This window comes from Chamaea fasciata, unplaced genomic scaffold (genome assembly GCF_029207755.1).
Source record: "Chamaea fasciata isolate MVZ Bird 193981 ecotype frontalis unplaced genomic scaffold, bChaFas1.0.hap1 SCAF_23, whole genome shotgun sequence".
In the NCBI taxonomy this organism is placed as follows: Eukaryota; Metazoa; Chordata; class Aves; order Passeriformes; family Sylviidae; genus Chamaea; species Chamaea fasciata.
In genome coordinates, this window is record NW_027094108.1 from 6,236,608 (window position 1) to 6,256,031 (window position 19,424).

At 48.2% G+C, this 19,424-nt stretch overlaps 1 protein-coding gene and 1 long non-coding RNA gene across 3 annotated transcripts in view; one reads left to right on the forward strand and one right to left on the reverse strand.

Moving 5' to 3' along the window:
* Nucleotides 1-6,577: 6,577 nt before the first annotated feature.
* Nucleotides 6,578-8,515, reverse strand: LOC136300613 (uncharacterized). The gene is made up of 3 exons (XR_010723705.1): nt 8,404-8,515; nt 7,977-8,038; nt 6,578-7,630 (listed from the first exon to the last, which is right to left on the reverse strand). It is a non-coding gene; the product is annotated as an uncharacterized lncRNA (long non-coding RNA).
* Nucleotides 8,516-8,827: 312 nt separating this feature from the next.
* CAPZB (capping actin protein of muscle Z-line subunit beta) overlaps nt 8,828-19,424 on the forward strand; it is a 56,473-nt gene continuing 45,876 nt past the window's right edge. Inside the window, exon 1 of one of the 2 annotated variants that reach the window (XM_066202915.1) lies at nt 8,828-8,939. In XM_066202915.1, the coding sequence (XP_066059012.1) occupies nt 8,937-8,939 (3 nt within the window). In that variant the 5' untranslated portion in view covers nt 8,828-8,936. The remainder of the gene's footprint in view (nt 8,940-19,424) is intronic. The other variant, XM_066202914.1, reaches the window with a different exon arrangement.

Below are 19,424 nucleotides of genomic sequence, written 5' to 3' on the forward strand. Positions count from 1 at the left end.
GCGTGGAGTCTCCCTCGCTGGAGACATTCCAAACCCACCTGGAAGCATTCCTGTGTCACCTGCTGCAGGTGTCCCTGCCTTGGCAGCGAGGTTGAAACGAATGATCTCCAGAAATCCCTTCCAACCCTAATAATTCTGTCATTTCTGCTGTCTGGCCTGCTGCTCTTCAGAGGCTGAAATGAGATACAGTGTGTGACAGCTGTTGTCAATCCCTATCAATATCCCAGGAATCACCTCATTAAGAGCAACCTGGACCTCCCATGTTCTTGTTTATTTGAGAAAAGGAGCCGAATGATGTCAGCAAGATCATTCTGTCACATTCAAGAAGTTACTCCACACAGTAGGTTGATAATGAGAACCACAGAATTGCAGAATGGTTTGGGTTGGGAGGGATATTGATGTTCATTCAGTGCCACCCCCTGCCATGGGCAGGGACACCTCCCACTGTCCCAGGTTGCTCCAAGCCCTGTCCAGCCTGGCCTTGGACACCTCCAGGGATCCAGGGGCAGCCACAGCTTCTCTGGGCACCCTGTGCCAAGGCCTCCCCACCCTCACAGGGAAGAATTTCACCCTTGTAAATAGACACATATATTTCCTAATTTTAGAGGAAGATGTCGTGGGAAGGTTTCCCACTGACTTCTGGGGCTTAGGCCCATCCTGCAGTGGCTGCGTGGAGCCAGCAACAAAACTGTGAATGTCTTCAAAGCCACTGTAATGAGTTTTGTGTTGCAAATGGTGTGTAGGCTGCCTGGAAGGCATTTGTGAAAGAAACCCCGGGGTGTTTGTCAAGTACTAATGTCCCCATTCGTACTTTGAGGCAATTTTTAGCTGTGATTACTTGTTTTGATTTCTTCAAGTTCTGGCAATTTTCTTTATCAAGGTGGAGGAGGCTCTGCTGCTTCATAAAATTAGAAGTTCTTTTGCAAGTCAATTACAGATTAAAGCCACAAACAGAAGTGAAAAATCCTTGAAGCTGGCAAAAATTTCTTTAAGCTATTGTTGGTTCAGGTCTTTAATTTATCTTAAAAATACAACTGGGTTTGATCCAGAGTCATGATGAAGATTTTTAATTGGTTTGGTTCAACTCTTCCACATATCACAGAACAATCACAATTAACCATTACTTTCTTTTCCTTATAAAATCTAAATGGCTGTTAAAAACTTATCTTAAAAGGCGCATGGTTAAACTGAGCCCTTGCAGGTTCAGGAGGTTTCCCTGGAGAAGGCAGCTCTTGTTCTGTAAGGGGATCTTCCTTTTCTCTTCCTCCCCCTGCAATTTGCTCAAATCACTCTGCATTGCTGCATAGTTGGGATCCAAAATAGAACCACGCATCGAGTTACTTATAAAAATACCGACATGATCCAGCAGGTTTTTTTTTTCTCTGAATAGCTACAGAAGTTGTTTCTGAAACCGCTGCCCCAGCGGTGCCAGCTCCACCCTCCTGTTTCCAAACAGCTCTGGAAAATATCAAGAGGGGGGAAAGATAACTCGAAGCCTCCAAAATAATTCTTTAATTTTCATCCCGAATGTTAAATTCCAGAAGGCAGTGTTTCAAACCAGCCCAGAAATGTGGTCTTCTGTTGGCAAAAACAAATGCTCCTCGCAGGCCAGTGTAGTCTCACTTCACACTTACTCATTTTCAGGCCGTTGGGCTCCCTGGAAAAGGCTGTTTTTCGGGATGGAGGAAGCAGTGGTGAGCAGCTGGATTGTGAGGCACTTCATAAAGGGTCGTGTTGCTGCGTCTCAGTGTATCCTGACAGCCTCACCTCAGGACCTGCTGCATTAAACCCTTTCCAAGGGGATGGAATAGTTCAGGGTAATTGTTTTGAATGTTCAGCTTCCTTTGGAGAAATCACTCCGCTGCTTTTAAATCCCAGAGTCACTGAGTGATCAGAGGGGGCTCTGGAAAACGTTATCCATTATGGATCTAGAGCACATTCTCTGTACCCCTTCCCCACCCAAGGGAAAAATTAAGGCAGGAGGGAATGTGTCCAAAGACAGGCTTTTCTCTCCATTGCTATGGTTACTTGGCACTTAGACCCTCACAGTGCAAGATCAAGTATTTATTATTGTGGGACTCCAAGGTGATGTTTAGAACATGCGGTTTTCAAAAACCTTTTTTTTGCAGTTTACAACCCAGCATGTGCTGTCCTAGGATTCCTTCCCTCCCTTCTCCCCTCGTGTTCTCCTCTCCTTTCTTCCTAGTAAACAAGTGTATGAATAAATGGAGGAAATGAAGCCAGAAAGCTTCAAAATGAGCCCTGTATTTCTCTGGTGGAAGTCAGCTTCTAGTTGAGTAGGTTCAGACCTTGTATCCCCAGATTTGTTAATAATATACCTGACTGAGTTGGGTATGGAATTAAGTACTGCTCACTAGGAGTTAGACACTGGTTAGGTTTTCAGCAGAAGACCATCAGATGAGGCAGAGGCCGGACTAGGGATCTCAGATGAATAAATACCATTATGATTCTTCTTCAAAATTGCTGCTTCCCTGGTGTCCAGTGGAAGATCCATGTGGAGGGCATGTCCAATGCTCTGTCCAGTTCTGGGACCCTCACTACAAGAAGGACATGGAGGGGCTGGAGCATGTCCAGGGAAAGGAACAGAGCTGGGGAAGGGGCTGGAGCCCCAGGAGGGGCTGAGGGAGCTGGGAAAGGGGCTCAGCCTGGAGAAAAGGAGGCTCAGGGGGGACCTTGTGGCTCTGCACAACTCCCTGACAGGAGGGGACAGCCAGGGGGGTCGGGCTCTGCTCCCAGGGAACAGGGACAGGAGGAGAGGGAACGGCCTCAGGCTGGGCCAGGGGAGGCTCAGGGTGGACATCAGCAGGAATTTCTCCATGGAAAGGGTGCTCAGGCCTTGGCAGGGGCTGCCCAGGGCGGTTTGGAGTACCCATCCCTGGAGGTGTCCAAGGAAGGCCTGGAGGTGGCACTCAGTGCTCTGGGCTGGGGACAAAGTGGGGATTGGTCAGAGATTGGACTGGATGGTCTGGGAGAGCTTTTCCAACCAGAAGGATTCTATGGTTTCGTAGCTGCCTTTGGAGGTAAGGAGCTGCTCTGGAACTGCACCAGCCGGAATTCAAACCCTTTTCAGCAGAACAGACTTCCCTTCAACTGTTACCTCTGACTTGTCCATAGAGCAGGATGAGGGCTTTTGTGAAAAGTTCCCAGCAAGTTTATTTTAAATCTTGAACCTTCCTCAGCATGAGAATATCCCCTCTTATCCTATTTTTTCAAAGAATCCTAAAGCCTCCCTTGTGTCATTTCCCCACTGGACACTAATACACTCTTGCTCTGCTCTTCTCCAAAGAATACACATGCAGCTTCTCCCATAGATTTAAATAACATGAATCACCTCCCACACATATATTTTTTTATTTACTTTTCTGCCAAGATCTGCACAGGAAGGCAGCAGTGTAGGAGTTATCTGCTTGTCATGGTTGACATAGCCTCGGTGTGGGCCCCCACTCCCTGTTTCCTGTATTTCCAGAACAATTCTTTCATGTTACAGAGAAGCTCAGACCTGGGTGGGAACCTCCAGCTCTCCATCTCCACTCCGGTGTGTTGGCTTTTTTCCTCCAAACATAAGCCACATTCACCAGACATTGATGCTTCTTTCTCTCTTTGAAAACCTTTTAGCTATCCAAGCAACAACAACAACCAAAAAAAAAAAAAAAGTCTGAGGAGAAAGAAACCCCTCCTCAGCAGGACTTTGCCCTGAAGTGGGAAAGGTGCCAGCGACTCCATTAAGGCTCCTGTGCTGTCCTTATTGATTTTGTGTGGATGGCAGTCGGATGCCGTGGGGTGAACGATCCTCTGAGACTGAGCTGACTTGCATTAGGAGGGACAGCTTGTGCTGCAGTGAAACATCCTGCAGGCCTTTCCATGGGGATCTTAATTAGCACGTCCTGTGCCTGTGGTGATGGATTTCCACGCCACTTTGCCTGGATTCAGCGTGTGCTGCTGCTGGTTCCAGCTGTCAGGTATGGCTGGTTGAAGCAGAACTTGGAAAAGTGGGACAAGATGTGTCACAGCTCGCTGTGCTAATTCTGCTCTAAGCTACTTTTGCCATGAACATGAAGTTTGCCCCAAAAATCTCAGCAGGAAAGCACTTGCATGGAACCGCTGACCTGAGTTTTTGCCAACTCTGAAGTTCCAGGCAAAAGCGATGCTCTGACATTTCATATCTTTATTTTCTGTGTACTGTCTTGTGATCATTTTTTAGAATAGAGAAAAATAGTAGAAAGAGAAAAACTCCTTGTGCTGCATTGATGGGTTTTTCTAACGAATAAGCCCATTTAAAAAGTGCCATTTTTCAGCCTTTTAGTCTGTTTTTCCATTCGTCCATGTCTCTGGCTAATTCTATACAGATTCTAACTACTGAACCGTGACCATTGTATTAAGAAAGAATCCAGGCAGGCCCTTGCAATTCTTTTGGCTGGTATATTAGCAGGCTTCAAATGAAGTGCAACGTGTCAAGGAAAAAGTAAGGGAATGGAAAAGTTTTGTTTCTTTCTGCTGTATTTAATCAGCTTCTCCTTGATTCTTTTTTAATGACAAGCCACAGACATTATTGCTAGTTAATGACCAAGTTTGACAAGAATGTCCTCAATGCTCTCTTAGCTGGGGCTAAAGACAGCTCCTGTCACTCAAGTTTTCTGAGCTGAAAAGACAAATTTAAAGGAGCAGCTGCAAGAAGAGGAATGAACAGTGTCCCAGGGTGTGCAGCTAAGCAGGATGGGCTGGAACAGGAGGGATCTGAGCAGTCCTGCAGTGTGTGGACCTCTTGGGCTGCTGCTGGCTTTATCCTTTCCATTAACCAAAGGAGCAGATCTGCTTGGGTGCTGGTGGAGTGGAAAAAAGTCTGGTTCAACATTCTTAGTGCAGGGAGGGGAATGCCTCAAACCTCACACCAAATGGGCGAGATGTTGTTTCTCATTAAACGTGGTATTTGGAGTTACTCATCAGTTCCTGCAGGAAATGGGGAAACTCTAAAAACTTTTAAATTCCAAGAGTACACTCAGCAAAGCTGCTTTGGGTTCAGGATGGGGGACTTTTTTATTGTTTGTGTGCTATTTTGACACTGTGTACAAAGATCTCCATAGTGAGAACTATCTGTGGCTTGAACACAGAATTTCAAGACACTGGGTAGTGTTGTAGGTACCTTTTTCCTATATTAGTTTCCAAGAAACACTCGGTTTTCAGCCTCAAACCAAGTGATGCTGCTGTTTTACTGACTCTGACTAATAAAACCCAGCAAGCTAAACTTTACCATTGCTGGAAGACTCTTACAGCAATAAATTCAATTTATGAGAACTCCCAATAAAAGCTTACATATCTTTCAAGTGCCATGAAAGAAAATGAGCAATCTGACCAAAAAAAAAAAGGGGGGGAAAAAAGCTCAAAATGTTTCTTTCTTTATTAAAAAAAAAGACTATTCAGTGAAGCATGAAGGTTTTCTCTCAGACCCTGTTCCTCAGCATGTTCTCACAGTCACCCTTGGTCCTGGATAAATGCTGGAATAAACAAAATAAATAGCGTTTCACCACGCATGCAGGAGGATAAAACAAAAACCACATCGTGCTGGACCACAACTGCTTCAGGAAGTTCTGGCTGAACGTGAAAAGTACTTTGTAATGCTAATAAGTGTTTATCCTTTTGCTTCCTCGAATGTAATCAAATGTACAGGGAAAGCACATGGATTTTAGAGCTGCTGATTGCAGGATCAAAAGCCTTGTTATTGATTGCACATGAATCTGATGTTGTTGGGCCGTTAAGATGTCAACTGACATCATTGTTTGCTTCCTTTGTTTATAGACCCTCGTTTTAGAGAGGGGCAATGCCTGCCTCGAACCCTTTGGAGTGCTCTTTCCTGTAGGTGGGGGATCCATGCCAGCAGGTCTGGGAAATGCCTGAGGCACAGGTAACGCTCTGGGATTCATGGAATATCCCTGAATTTGCTGTCAACCCCTCCACAAATCCCAACAGAAGGTGGGACAGTGGTGACATTCATGGACCTTCTGCCTGTTGGGATCCGCTCCCCACCCTAAATTGCAGCCTGCCTGCCAGAGTCTGGTCCTACATCTTAATAAACAAACAACAAAAAATCCCTGAAACATGGCCTGCTATAAACAAGCAAAGCAAACAGCTGGTCCTCGTTTGAAAAAAAAAGATGTGACATCAATTTCAAAACGAATCTGCAGATCTCCTTAATGCAAATATTTTTAGGGAAACAAAAAGCAGCTGTTTTTTCTTCCTTATACCTATTAGTGGGAAAACAAAATTCAGGATGCTTGTATTTCTTCCGCTAAGAAAAACATCCTCTTGGCCTCGACATTCATTTGGAGCTCAAATTGTTTGAAATATACTGGGCTGCCTAATTCTGCTCTTGCTGTACTGCTCCAGCAAGCAGCTAGGAGCTGTTTGTGCTCAAAACTAAAAGCTACTACAAGTAGAGTTGTCATTGAATACTCGGCATGAATTTTGTGGCAGAAAGAGGGAATTTTAGAACAGGCATTTTCAAGTTTACCAGTTCTGACCTCCCAGCCCTGAGGAGTACACGTGCGTTAGATGTGTGGAAAATGAATTAATAATCTGGCCTGTGTAATGAACAGGTTTGCTTTTCCTAATTACTGCTGGGAGGCAGCTCTGAGGGAATGCAAGGACTGGAGGAGGATCTGGGGACTGCAAAATAGGAGCCATTTGGGATTTCTGCATCTTACAAAGCGGGTTGGGGGAGGTTAGGCTGAGGAGGAGTGGCAAAGAACGGAATTTAGAGTCTCTTGAGCCTTCTGAGGTCATGTGGCTGCTCTCCGAGATGTGGAAGGAAAATTTCCCACCTTTGGGTTTGTTTGGTACTGGCTATTGATGGACTTCTATGTGGTTTTGTGTTTCTGTGAAGTAATACATCTCCTGTTTTTCCTGAGATCGTTCTACTGTTTTCTGTCCTGCCTTCCCGGGTTCGTTTTGTTCCTGCGCTGAAACCACCACTGAGGGCCGTTCCGTCTGCATGGGCTCCATTGTGGTGCAAATTCACGTGCTGCACTCCTGTCTCTGCCTATTGTAACCCGATCCATGTCCAAGCTGTTCACTTCCCTGGAAATCGGGGTTGTCCTCTGCAGACCGAAAACTTGGCTGGTTGGCCCCGTTAAGGAGCAGTCAGAGCTGTTACCTCCTGCCAGGTGCTGCTTGGTATGTGATAGCGGGAACGTTCAGTGTCCAGCCACAAACACCTGCCATAGTGTGTGAGTGACACCTCAGAGCTTGGCCTGGGGCATTTCCCCCGGGGAGGATGTGCCACAGTGTTACAGCCAAGGGAGAAGCCGCCTGTGACTCCCCGTGTCTGTGACATCCGAGGGAAAAGCCCTGTGTGACTGTCCTGTCTGTGACATCCGAGGGAAAAGCTCTGTGTGTGATTCCCGTGTTTGTGACATCCAGGGGAGAAGCTGAGTGTGACTCCCCGTGTCTGTGATATCCAAGGGAAAAGCTCTGTGTGTGATTCCCGTGTCTGTGACATCCAGGGGAGCAGCTGAGTGTGACTCCCCGTGTCTGTGATATCCAAGGGAAAAGCCTCCTGTGGGCGAGTCCTCTTGTCTGTGACATCCAATGGAAAAGCCCTGTGTGACTCCTGTGTCTGTGACATCCAAGGGAAAAGCAGAGTGTCACTCCAATGTCTGTGACATCCAAGGGAGAAGCCCTGTTTGACCCTGTGCTGGCATTTCCAGCTCCTACAGCAAACTGAGGGAAGGGCTTTGGCTGCCCAGGGTCAAGTCTGCAGCACAGAGAGTCTCAGTGGAGGTTTTTGGGGGTCTTGGCAACAAAACTGAGGTGAAAGAAGGCCTGACCTGTTCCACAAGAAGCTGCAGAGGAAGGTGTCACTGCTCAGTGAATCCTTACGTTTATCTGGGATAATTGTCTTTTGTAGCTCTGAGATTCCCATATTGAGAACAAGTCAGGAGTCTGGAATTGGGATGTCTTACCTGAAATCACTGCAATGGGAGTTACTCCAGTAGAAGGAAAAAATGGTTTATTTTGGGACAGCCTGAGCAAAATAGAAATGTTTTATTAGTACATATACCCTGATTTAGAGATCCTGCTTCAGGTCACCTCCAAGGGGACTCTGCCTTGGTGGGGGGTTGGATTAGATGTCTCCTGAGGTCCCTTCCAACCCTAACGAATCTGTGATCCATCCTGTTATCCCTGTCACAACCGCCTGAGCCCTGAAGGCATCCAAGTGTGTCAGCATCTGCCCGGCTTCCAGCAGCTACCCCCCAGACAATACCGAACACTTCCTCTTAAAAACAATTAATATTTAGCCCTGGCCTTAAGCAGCTGGAGGCTGCTTATTTTTCCACATCACTTTAGACCTGGTGCATGCGTTACAGGCCTGTGTAAAGTGCAGTTTACCTGTGTAAAACGCAGCTTTAGGGTGACGAGTTTGCTACTCATTACCTCTTCTGGGTGGCGTTTGCCCTGCTACCCTCACTGCCTTTCGTTTAAGCTTAAACAAGCGTGTTTAATAGGCGTTCAAAGCAGCGAAGTTGCCACGCAGAGGCTCCGGGAGCGACTGAGGGCCGGCCCCGAGCAGCTGGCGCAGCCCCCGCAAGCCCCGCCCCCGGGCCCGCCCCCGGGCTCTGATTGGTCGCTGCGCTCCCCCCCGCGCTGCAGTTGGTGGCGCCGTCCGCTCCGTCCCCCCCGCGCCGGTGGCGTGGTTCGCTCCGCCCCGCCCCCCCCGCCCCGCCGCCGCGCATCCATACTTGGCGATGGCCGGCGAGCCGCGCGCTGATTGGCGGGGAGCGGCGCGGGGGCGGGGCCGGCGGCGCTGACCCGGATGTTCACTGCCGGGCGGCGGCGGAAGCGGACGGGCCGCGGCGTTGAAGCGACAGGGACGGACCGGGAGGCGCCGCCGTTCTACCGCCCCGCGCACCCGCCCAGCCGACATGGTGAGAGCCGGCCGACCCCGCGCCCTCAGCCGCCGCCCCCGCCCTTCCGCACGGCCCCCCCCGCGCCACCCCCCGCGCCGACACCGCCCCCTCGCACCGGGGGGCCTCGCCCGGCCTCCCCCGGGCGGCGGGGTCGGGGGGAGGGAGAGCCCGGGTGGTGCTGCCGGGGTGCAGGGAGGGCTGGCCCGGCCCAAGGGCGCCGGCAGCGGGGCTGTGGCTGGTGGAGGCTCAGCCCGGCGCTCCGCAGGGCCCGGGGACGGGGGGCTCACCCGGGGCTCCGCTGCCCGGTTACTGCGAGCTCTCCGGTCCCGGTCCCGGGCGGTGTTTGCAGAGGGAGTGCTGTGGAGTTCCCCAGGGAATGGTTCCGCTTTGGCGGAGAACGGAACCGCCCGGGGCATTGCGAACGGCGCGGGGGCAGCGGCGATGGGAGCGCCGGGCCTGTGTGAAATCCCAGTTGTGTCCCGGGGTCGGGAGCCGGGTTCGGTGCCGGGATCGGTGCCGGGGCTGCCGTGGGCTCACGGGCTCTCCGGAACACGGGAAATGCAGGGGCTGCTCCAGCCCTGGGTGCTGCTGCTTCACAGCGCTGAGAACTTTCCTTTCCCACGGGGACCCTCGGGCTCCCTCAGCCGTGTGGAGCAATCTCCATCTCGCTGCTTCCCGATGGGTTAGCCCAGGGCACAGACCCTTTGGATTAGGCTTTGGTGCCGTGTAAAGGGAGCAGACTCCATCAGCTCCTGCCCGGGGCAGGCAGGGAAGCGGAGCTGGCCCAGGCCCTGCTCTGCTCCTCCCTCCATGGCCAGGGGCTGTTCCCGAACCTCCTCAGGGATGGAGTCACCTGGGGGGAATCACATCACTTTATGCTCTTGGGGATTTGTGATTCAGGTTTTCCAACATGACAATTCAGCGATGTTCCAATGTGTTTAGTTCATAAAAGAACAACCCAGAGCCCGACTCTACAGCCATTTAAAGGCTGTTTAGCCACACAAGTGTAATCCTTTACTTCTTGCCTTCATCCATAGGAATTTCAGAGGCAATACCTTATGTTTTTTCTCTGGAGCTGGAGCCACCTGTATCATGCAGGATAAAGATCTTTAATGTCATGTGAAAGGCAAAGAACAGTTATGATCCAAGTTCTGTTTCTTGTTGGTTGAAACAAGAGCAGGTGCTTTACTTGGGGAATTATTCCAGCTGTGTACCTTATTTTAACACACTGAAACCTGTACGTGTGAGACCTGACTCTGGAATCTCAAACTGGGATTCCAACAAACTGTCCTAACTTCTGCCACTGCAAAAATCCTCCCAGGAAAAGAGTTCAGAGAAAACAAGGAGGCTTCATGTAAAATAACAACAGTGGTACCAACTTCTTTGAAGGGGATGTAAAAATGTGCTGTTAGGAGAATCCAGTCAGGGTTTAAATGTAACTGTCAGTCCTTTGGAGGAGGTAGAGCACAGATCCTTTGGAAATTTCCCGAGTGTTTTGTTGCCTTCTGGGTTTTTCATGTTTAGTCATGGAGACCGCTGGGCACAGGAGAAATTTGATCAGAACTTCCAACACTGTGTGGTGGTTTCCAGTTTGAATTCATGTGTAAACCCAGTGTTTAGGGCTCTTCCAGGATCTTTACTTTCAGTGCTCTGAGACCTGAGTACAGAAGTGGAGCACTGAAAGGATGTAACAGCCCTTCCATTGAAGAGAACAGTTGGTGTGGTGCAGGATGTTGTGTCAAACACCTTCCTGGTACCACAGGGTGACCAGTGTCTGTGTAGAGCAGAGATGGGAACCTTTGTCTCCTTGGAGAACTCGGAGCTGTGCCCACATTTCAGTCTGTGCTCAGGGAAACGGGGCAGGGCAACACATGAAGCTTGAAAACTGCCTGGATGGGTGTGCTAAAATCCAATGGGATGCACTGGTCAGGGCACAGCCGGACTTGGGAGAGTGGATCTGCCGAGATTCCTGGAATTGTGGGTTATGAATGGACACAGTCCAGTTACTCTTTGTAAAAATAAAACCCTTCCTTTCCAGGTTATGTAAACTGGCCTGATCATGTTAGCAAGGATTTCTTCTGCTGTGCAACTCTTGAGGAAAAGGAGGACAATTTTAGCAGAATTTGTGGATTTAATCATCCATAAATTCAGACTGTCGAGTATAGTGCTGGCTGTGCATCATCCACCTAGGATTTGTGAGGCAGATAAGGAGCAGTGAAGTGCAGCCCGAGGTGTGTGATGTGACAGTGACACCAACACAAACCGCGTGTGCTGCTCAGGGTCACTAAGGTTTTCAGGATAGGAGTTTGTCTGGGATCAGAGCCCATCTCTAACCTGGTTGTGTCCCTTTTGGACCTCCACCCTGTGTTGTGGGGATGTGGGGACATTTTCAGTTTCCACAGCCAGTCCTTTGCACCCTGTGCCTTCTGAGAAACGCCAGCTTCAGCTGTTTTGTAGAGCCTTTGTTTTATTAGGCAAGCCAAGTGTGTGAGCCTAGCTAAATGTTATCTTAAACAGCAGATTCCCCAAATAATCAAGTCAGAGGATATCACTGGGGTAGGGAATACTGCCATTGCAGTGATGCTTCAGCTTGTGGTTTAGCAGGGAGGGAAAAACATTCACAAGCTGAGGTTGTTCAAACAGCATTTCCTCATATGGTAAATCTATATGCTGATATGGGACTAGTTGACATCTGGGAGTGAAACAGAATGAAAGTGCAGCTCAGCTCTTTTGGGTGACTATTTTTAGTCCTTATTACTGGAATTGAGTTGAGCAATTACTTTCTTTGGGAAAACGACAATGCTGCCCATCTCAATTTCTGCTTCCACAGCTGTCAGCTCTGCTCTCCATCCATCCCCTGACTTCCCTGGATGAAGGATGGCTGGGGAACACGGGTTGTACGTCATCATCCAGCACTTCCCAGTGCTCTGTACTGGCCCAGTTTGCCGTTGGTGCATCAGAGAGTCATGGAATGGTTTGATCTGGAAGGGACCCTGGAGCCCATCCCATTCCATCCCTGCAGGGACACCTGCCACTGTCCCAGGCTGCTCCAAGCCCCGTCCAACCTGGCCTTGGGCACTGCCAGGGATCCAGGGGCAGCCACAGCTTCTCTGGGCACCCTGTGCCAGGGGCTCCCCCTCACAGGGAACAATTCCATCCCAATATCCCATCTATCCCTGCCCTCTGGCAGTGGGAAGCCATTCCCTGTGTCCTGTCCCTCTGTCCCTTGTCCACAGTCTGTCACAATCCTTCCTGTCAGCTCCCTTCAGGCACTGGAAGGCCCCAGTCAGGTCACCCCAAAGCCTTAAAATTCCAGTTTAGCCTCAGGGTGCGTCTGCAGACTCGATGGGCAGTGCCAGTGCCCCCGGTTGTCCTTCTGCCCACCCTCTGTGGGGATGTTTGGTCAAATCCAAGGAGCTCCTTACGTCCAAAGTAAACTTGTAGGGAAGTGTTTTGCTGCCATTTGTCCCCTTTGAGCTGGTTCACACTGTCATAGATGCACCTCAAGGTACAATAACGCTATTTCCAGGGCCTGTTGAAGGGAACAGTTTTCCTGGAGAAATGTGAGGTTCTGAAAGGTGCCTGTGCACAGTTTAGGGCTGTGGAATCCCAGGATAGTTTGGGTTGGAAGGACCTTTAAAGGCTGTTTAGTCCAGCCCCCTCTGTGGGCAGGGACACCTTCACTAGAGCAGGTTGCTCAGAGCCCTGCCCATGCTCAGCCCTGTTTTACCCTGCTTTAATCCAATGTGCTTTAATAACTTTTTTTTTCCAGGTGAAGGAGATGTTTACAGAAGTAGAAGATACTCAAAAGAGATGCTGATCTTCTGTTTTTATCATTATGTTTTAGTCAATCTCTTTATAAAGCGATTCATAAGCTGATTTTTAAAGTGCATTATAAAAATTCTTGCTTTCCCCCTGATTGATGCTGGGAGTCCTGAAATTTTTAAAAAGCCTCAACCAAATAAATCTTTGTGTCTCTTCTTAATGCAAGGAGAAAGTTGCAAAGCTTGTATATGCTTTAGTTCTTCCTAAGCCTTTTCCATTTCCAGGAATAAGGGCAAAAAAAAAAAATCTCACTTAAAAACATGGGATTTCAGATTTGAATTTCTTTGCCTTCATCCCTGAAGGAGTAATTAATGTCTGACCAATACAAGCTTTTCCCAGGCTTCCTGCTCTCTCTAGTGGGGCTTTAGCCCGAATTTTGTTTGCTGATAGGTTGTGCTAATTAAAAAGCTTCTCTAGCTTGAAGATCAAGAGCTCAGGCCAGTGCAGTGGGGGTGTGGCCACTTCAAACTGGAGTGTAAACTGAACTTTTTCTTCATCTTTGGTGTGATGCCCTCTTAAATATTTAATAGTCCGTGACTGAGGGGTTCCTGCTGATGTTCCTGTGTGAAGTGACCAAGTACTGCAGTGGAAACCTGGTTAAGGTGTGACTGAAACACTGAGAGAGAGTGTGAAACTCTTGAGCTGAATTATTCAGGGCTCCTGGACCTGATCCAGTGGCCAAAATTCACTTATTAGTCCTATGTCCTAAAGCAGGATGGGAACAGATGCTTCCCAAGGGGTTGTCCTGGGAAGTTGGATCTCTTGGCGGTGTGCTGGACCAGACATTGGCTTTTGAAACTTCCTTGGTGGGGCACGAGGGAGAATGTGCTGTTGAGGAAGTTGTAAAGGCATTTCCCTGTTAGTTGAGCTGAGCTGATTTATTATGAGAGGGTGGATTTGATTTGCCTGTTTCTCAGCTAAATTACTGTCATTCTCCTCTCTGATGCCAGATGCAGTGGAACCCTGTCCTTCTCCTGCATTTTTGTTATGGTGAAGTTGTGAGTGAGGAATCGAAAGCAGGATCTATTCTGATGTTCTGTGCCCAAGATAATCTTCTGTTTAGAATGGCTTTACTTGCATTAGGTAATACCTGGTGCTGAGTTTCTTTCCTGGAGTGGTGGTCAGAGCCTTGGCACCAACCAGTGGATGAATTTCCTTGTATTATCTGGTGCTGCTGTTTTGCCCTCCCTTCCTCTTGTAGGCTTTAGAAGGAAACACACAGCTTGCTTTGAGCTCCTGCTCTTTGTGCCACACCTTCCAAGCTGGGCTGAAGAATTAGAATTTGCAGGCACTTGACTTATCTGGCTGCCCTGCTCATGAGTTGCCTGCTTTATTCCTGCTCTATGCAAATTCAACCTCACTAGTTTAGATGTTTCATCAGTGCACCTGCGTTATTTTCAGTGCAGGGCTGGTTTGGGAGCCTTGGCTCTGAGTTTAGCCCCTTGGGACTGGACTCCAGGTGTTGCAGCCGTGCTGCAGAGCGTGTCCTTCCCTGGGTGTGAAGGGGACGTCCTCCACAGAAAGTGGAGCCCAGCCCTTTCCCTGGTGCACTGACTTGGAATTTCAATCACGTCCTTGTTGCAAAGTGGGAGTGTTACGAGCCTGGGTGAAAGCAGAACTCAGGATCTCACAATTTTAGCAGCATCAGCTGAAACAAGACTGAAAACAGCGCTTAAGTAAGAGGATTTTGTGTGGAAGGAAACATGTTTGAGACTGCACTGAAGACAGAAGCTTAGTGGTCGCCTGGAGCCACCATAAATAAAATACTCTTTATTCTCTCAGGGAATTTTGTTTGCGTTTCTTCAGGTGATCTTTTCTCTCTTTTCCATTAGTCAAACTGCTGAGTTTGAAAGTGATGTCCTGTTACCTGCCTTCCCTGGACATTTTTGCCTCTGTAAATACCAGGATTTAAAAAGCTTCTGCCAGCCCAGGCAGTGGGTGCCTGGCTGCCAGCCTGGGCTTGCAACTTGAGCCAGGCTCAGGAAACAGGAGCTGGGGCTTTTGGTGTGTTAATTCGAGGGAGGAGAGAGCCACGAAATGGAGGAATGAGGTAAAATATCAGCTGCATTGTGCTGACTACGGCTACATTTATCCCCCAGGTGCTGTCACCCTGCAGATCCAGCGCTCATCCAGAGAGGTTTGGGTGTAATCCTGGCTCAGCGTTGATGGTGCTCCACTGGGTGGTCAAAACCAGCTTCACATAGTCCAGGCAGGGTTAATCCAGGCCTTGGTAAGGTGCAGGCTGGCCAGCTGCAATAACTGCTAACTTCATGTGAGAGTGAAGGAGAAACGTGATGGGGATTGAGGCTGGCAGGTGTGTGCCAGGTGAGCCCTGCTCCCACAGGAAATGTCACCGCTGCTTGGATTGATGGCAGAGCCCGTGTGGGGCTGGGTGCCTGCCTGCAGGTGTGCTTGGAGGGTAGGTCAGGCAGGTTCAAAAGTGGCAAGGAAGGCATGAAAAAACTGCAAGGATGGGCAGGTCTGGGAATTACAGCAAAGGAAGGGGTTCTGGGAGGTGTGAATATGTTGTTAGTGGGATGTTCCTGTGGCCTATGGGTATGGAAAACCAGGAGCTTAAAACTTGAATTCCTGGGGCAGAACTGGACTGTTTGGAGCTCTGCAGGGCACTCAGTGAGGTGTGTAGTGCAAGACCCAGGCAGAAGGCATATTAACCTACTTTTTTGACCTTTGAGGAATGGGAGAACTTTCAGGGAAGAGGGCTAATGAGAGATCCTCTTTGCTCCCTGCCTTGCCAGGAATCCAGTTACTTGCCAGAGTTATCTCCTGAATTTACAACCCTGGCTGCAGCCTCCAGGAGCTGCCAAGTGCTGAGTTTGCATCTGAAGTGGGGCAGCTGTAGGCTCCAGGAGATCTGGGAGAGAGCAAATGTGAATTCGGGATGTTGACACCGAGTTAGTTCTGCCGTGAGTAAGCACAGGATGTTTGCTGTCACCTTCAGAAGCAGTGCATGCTCCCTGCTGCTCTACAGCGTGTATTTTCTCAAATGTTTTTGATGTGATTTCTCACAAAACAGAATTTGAGTTGCAGTTGACTGGAAGGAGAACCTGGATCTGTCAGGCCGAGACCAACTTGCCCAACTTTGCTCTTTCTGCAAGAAAAAAAAAAAAACAACTCCATTTCAATTGAGCAGTTCCAAAACTTTTGTGACTAGGCTGATTGGAGCATGAAGGAAACGGTGCACAGAAGAGAAGAGCATTTGTAAAGGTCATTGAGCATTAGCGGGATTAAAAGAAAGCATCACAAATGACACGTTTGTAGATGGTCAGGATGGCAAATGGCAGTGTTGCGTCTCAAGGGCTGCAGTGTTTGTAGTAACTGTGGTTTCAATTGAAAAAATAAATGAAGTGGCCCCTGTAAAAATTAGGGAGCCCTTCTCTAGAGATGGATTGGGGCTCTTCCTCGGAAGATTTGCGTGGAAGGCAGGAAGACTGTGAAAAACAGGTCACCAGACTTGTGAACCAACTCACACCTACTGCAGTGGGTGATTTCAAAACCTTTTGGGGCACAAACGCTTGTGCTCATCTCTCCTGGTAGTGAAACCAGGAGAGGCTGCAAAATCAGGCAGAGTTCTAGTCTCTCAGTGCTGTGCCGTAACAGGTTATTTGCATTTTGTTTAGCTAAGATTTCCTCTCTGTAGTTAGAGCTAACAAAGAAAATGTTATTTTGTGTGAAATCGAAACTCAAAGTGGTGAAAATCCCCCACTGTGCAGTAACATTAGTCGTAAAACCTACTGGCAAAGTTGGTCAGGTCTACAGGCAACTTCAATGTCTTTTATTAAAAGTTAAACGTGGGGGGTTTTTTTGCAATCCGTGCGACTTTTATCTGTAGCCCCCACTTTCCACTTTCATGTGGGGCTAACAGATTGCATAGTCACTCACTGCCACGATTTATTGGGAAGTGACTTTTTGCAAACTTTATGCTTCACAGGAATTCTTGGCACCAGATGAAAGCCAGTAAATCGCATTGTCATGTTCAATGACAAGTTTAATAAATAAAACATTGTTTCTGTTACCCAGAAGACAAATGCTGGTGCAGAAATCATTAGTGATCCTGGCAAAAGGTCGGGATGAATAGCTGTTCCCAGAAAGCCTTGGTGCTGCTCCATGCTGCTCTTCTGCTGCTGTGTGATGGCTCTTTTCCTTGGACGCGTGATGGAGACTTGCACTGGGTTTTTATAAACTAAAGTGATAAGTTAGTTTTGAGAGTAGGCACAAGTATGTGCCGTCTGGAGATACATCCTTGCTGGGAAGGAGGTGCCAAGGAAGTGTTAATTTTCCCCTGTGTGCTGTACACCTCTGTAGATGTGCTAACGGGGGGCTGCATCTGGTCAGAAAACACCTACAGGGATGGAAACCACCTGCAGAATGTGCTCCTGGAGATGCTGCATCCTTACTTGTAAGCAGTTAGGGAGTTACAGACAAGTGCCCTGCTCCAGACACTGTCAGGGGTTGTAGTTTCTTCTCCCTGGATGTAAAATGTTTTGACAACTGATTGGTCCATGGGATTAGGCTGCAGGCAGCTCTGGTTTAGAAGCTCACAGATGGGAGTGCCTTCAGTATACTATAACTCTCTTAATAATGGTTTTAGAGTGGGCCTGGCATGTTGGGACTGGCCAGAGAAATGGTTTGGAGGTGGAAATGAGGAAGGGAAATCAGGTACAGCTGATTGATTGCAAGGATGCTTGGAAGAACTGCTGGAGGCTAAAGTGATAAACAAGGATTTGGCAGAACACTGATCCCTGAGCTTGTCTGGAGGAGGAGAAGATCTCTTTGGTAGCTGCCCCTAGAAGCCCATTGCTACTCCTTTAATCTGTGCAGGGCTAGCCATGGCTGCGTTGGCAGCCTGAAATGGTGACAAGTATCCCGTGTCAGCAGCACTCCGGTGCCAGAGAAAGTCAAGCTTCTTTCCTGCCCATGGATTATTTTAGTTCCCCTGCATGAGGCTTCAGGGTAGATGTACGAGAACCTCTTTATAGAGGTCCTTCTTGTCCCTCTGAATTTCACCTGTGTTCCATCCCTGGAGCAATGGAGGACAAAAGCTGCTCAGTGTTTCTGGGGAAATTTTGGCTGTATTTGCAGTGTGTACAACACCGAGACCTGAATTCAGCAAACAAGTTGTGAGAGCATGTTCAGTCATTAATTTGGGCTAGAACTGCTGTGTGCTCAGTTGTACTTAAAAGTTAGAGCCCGGCAGAATGAAATAAATAACTTGCAGGAGCATGTCTCCAAGGAGGATTCGCTGACTCAAAGGCTGTGACGTGCCTTGTACAATTGCTCTGTAAATAAATACAGATTACAGGGGACCTGGGGGAGACAGTACAGCAGCTTGTGCTAAAGCCTTCCGATCCATCACTTCTTGCTTTTATTTTAATCTCTAATCCTTCTCACTTGGTGTTGGTGGAAGGAGTGGTGTCAGCACTTGGGCTGTTTGATCGTGACCGCAGCAAATTGGGCTGAACTCATTGCTGAGCACATGACGTGGGCAGAAAGTGTTTGAGATAATAAAAGCCACTGGATCTGTCCCAACCCAAACCAGACAAAGGTAAAAGTAGCTGAAGAGAAGGAGAACGAGGTCTACATCAGTATCTTATTTTGTTAATAATCTTTGACCTTTTATGACTGTCCACAGCAGAGTCTGCGCTCAGGTTTTATTACCTTTGATTGTTTCCTAACTGTGCTATTGCTGTTTCTCCCCTAGCACACCTTGCTGTCATGGAGCTGTGATTTATGAATCCATTACAAATAGTTGTAGGTAGGATCTGCCAGAGGAGGGTTAATAGTCAAGGGAAAAATAATGTGGAAAAACAGATTGCGAGCAATCTGTGCAGCTGATGGAAACGTCATGAGTGCAGAACTTCTCTGGGCTGTCCCAGGTCGGACAGTTACTCCCCTTCCCATCTAATATCCTAAAAAGTGAATGCTGACAGCTGAGAAGGGAACCCTGCAACTTAACATACTACTGTACTTTTTATTACCCATGGGTTACAATAATTCAACCCTTGCTGCAGCTTCTAGCAGTAAAACTATCCTATTGTGTAATTGGAAAAGGGAGTCTTCTGCCCTTGGAGCTCTGGAAGTTGGCAGGGATTAAAATGACGAGCAGGAGGGGAAGCTGGGTATCTGTTTCAATTAAAAAACCTTAGTGTTGTAGTACCACAAAGCTGAAACATTAGTCAGACATTCCTGTTGGGAGAACTGACAGGAAATAATGTGATTTACAGTCTTGGGTAGGTCTGCAGCTTGAAAGGAAGGAAAAAGAGTCATTTGCTGGTTGTGTACTTCTGGCCCTGGATTAATTTACAGAGATACTTTGCCTGCAAACTGACCAGTGATCCGAGTGATCTGATGTGTGGTTGCTTTGGATTGCATGGCATTGAGCAGATGTTCTGGCTGCACTGAGTCTTGAGGTTTTTACCTTATATTTTTGCTGTCTCAACACTGAGATGCTGCTTCTACTTTGAATTTGGATAACCTTTCAGATGCCAGTCTTGAGTAAAACTTGGGTGTGAAGTGTCTCCTAGATGTTTATCTGTCCTATCAGGTGTGTGGCTTTTTCAACTGCAGTAATTTCTAAGTCCCCTGGTTGTTCTCAGCTGATATCACTGGGTTTGCTGATGGGAAAGATTTGGTGGCCCAGCTGAATGATTTCCCAGGAAA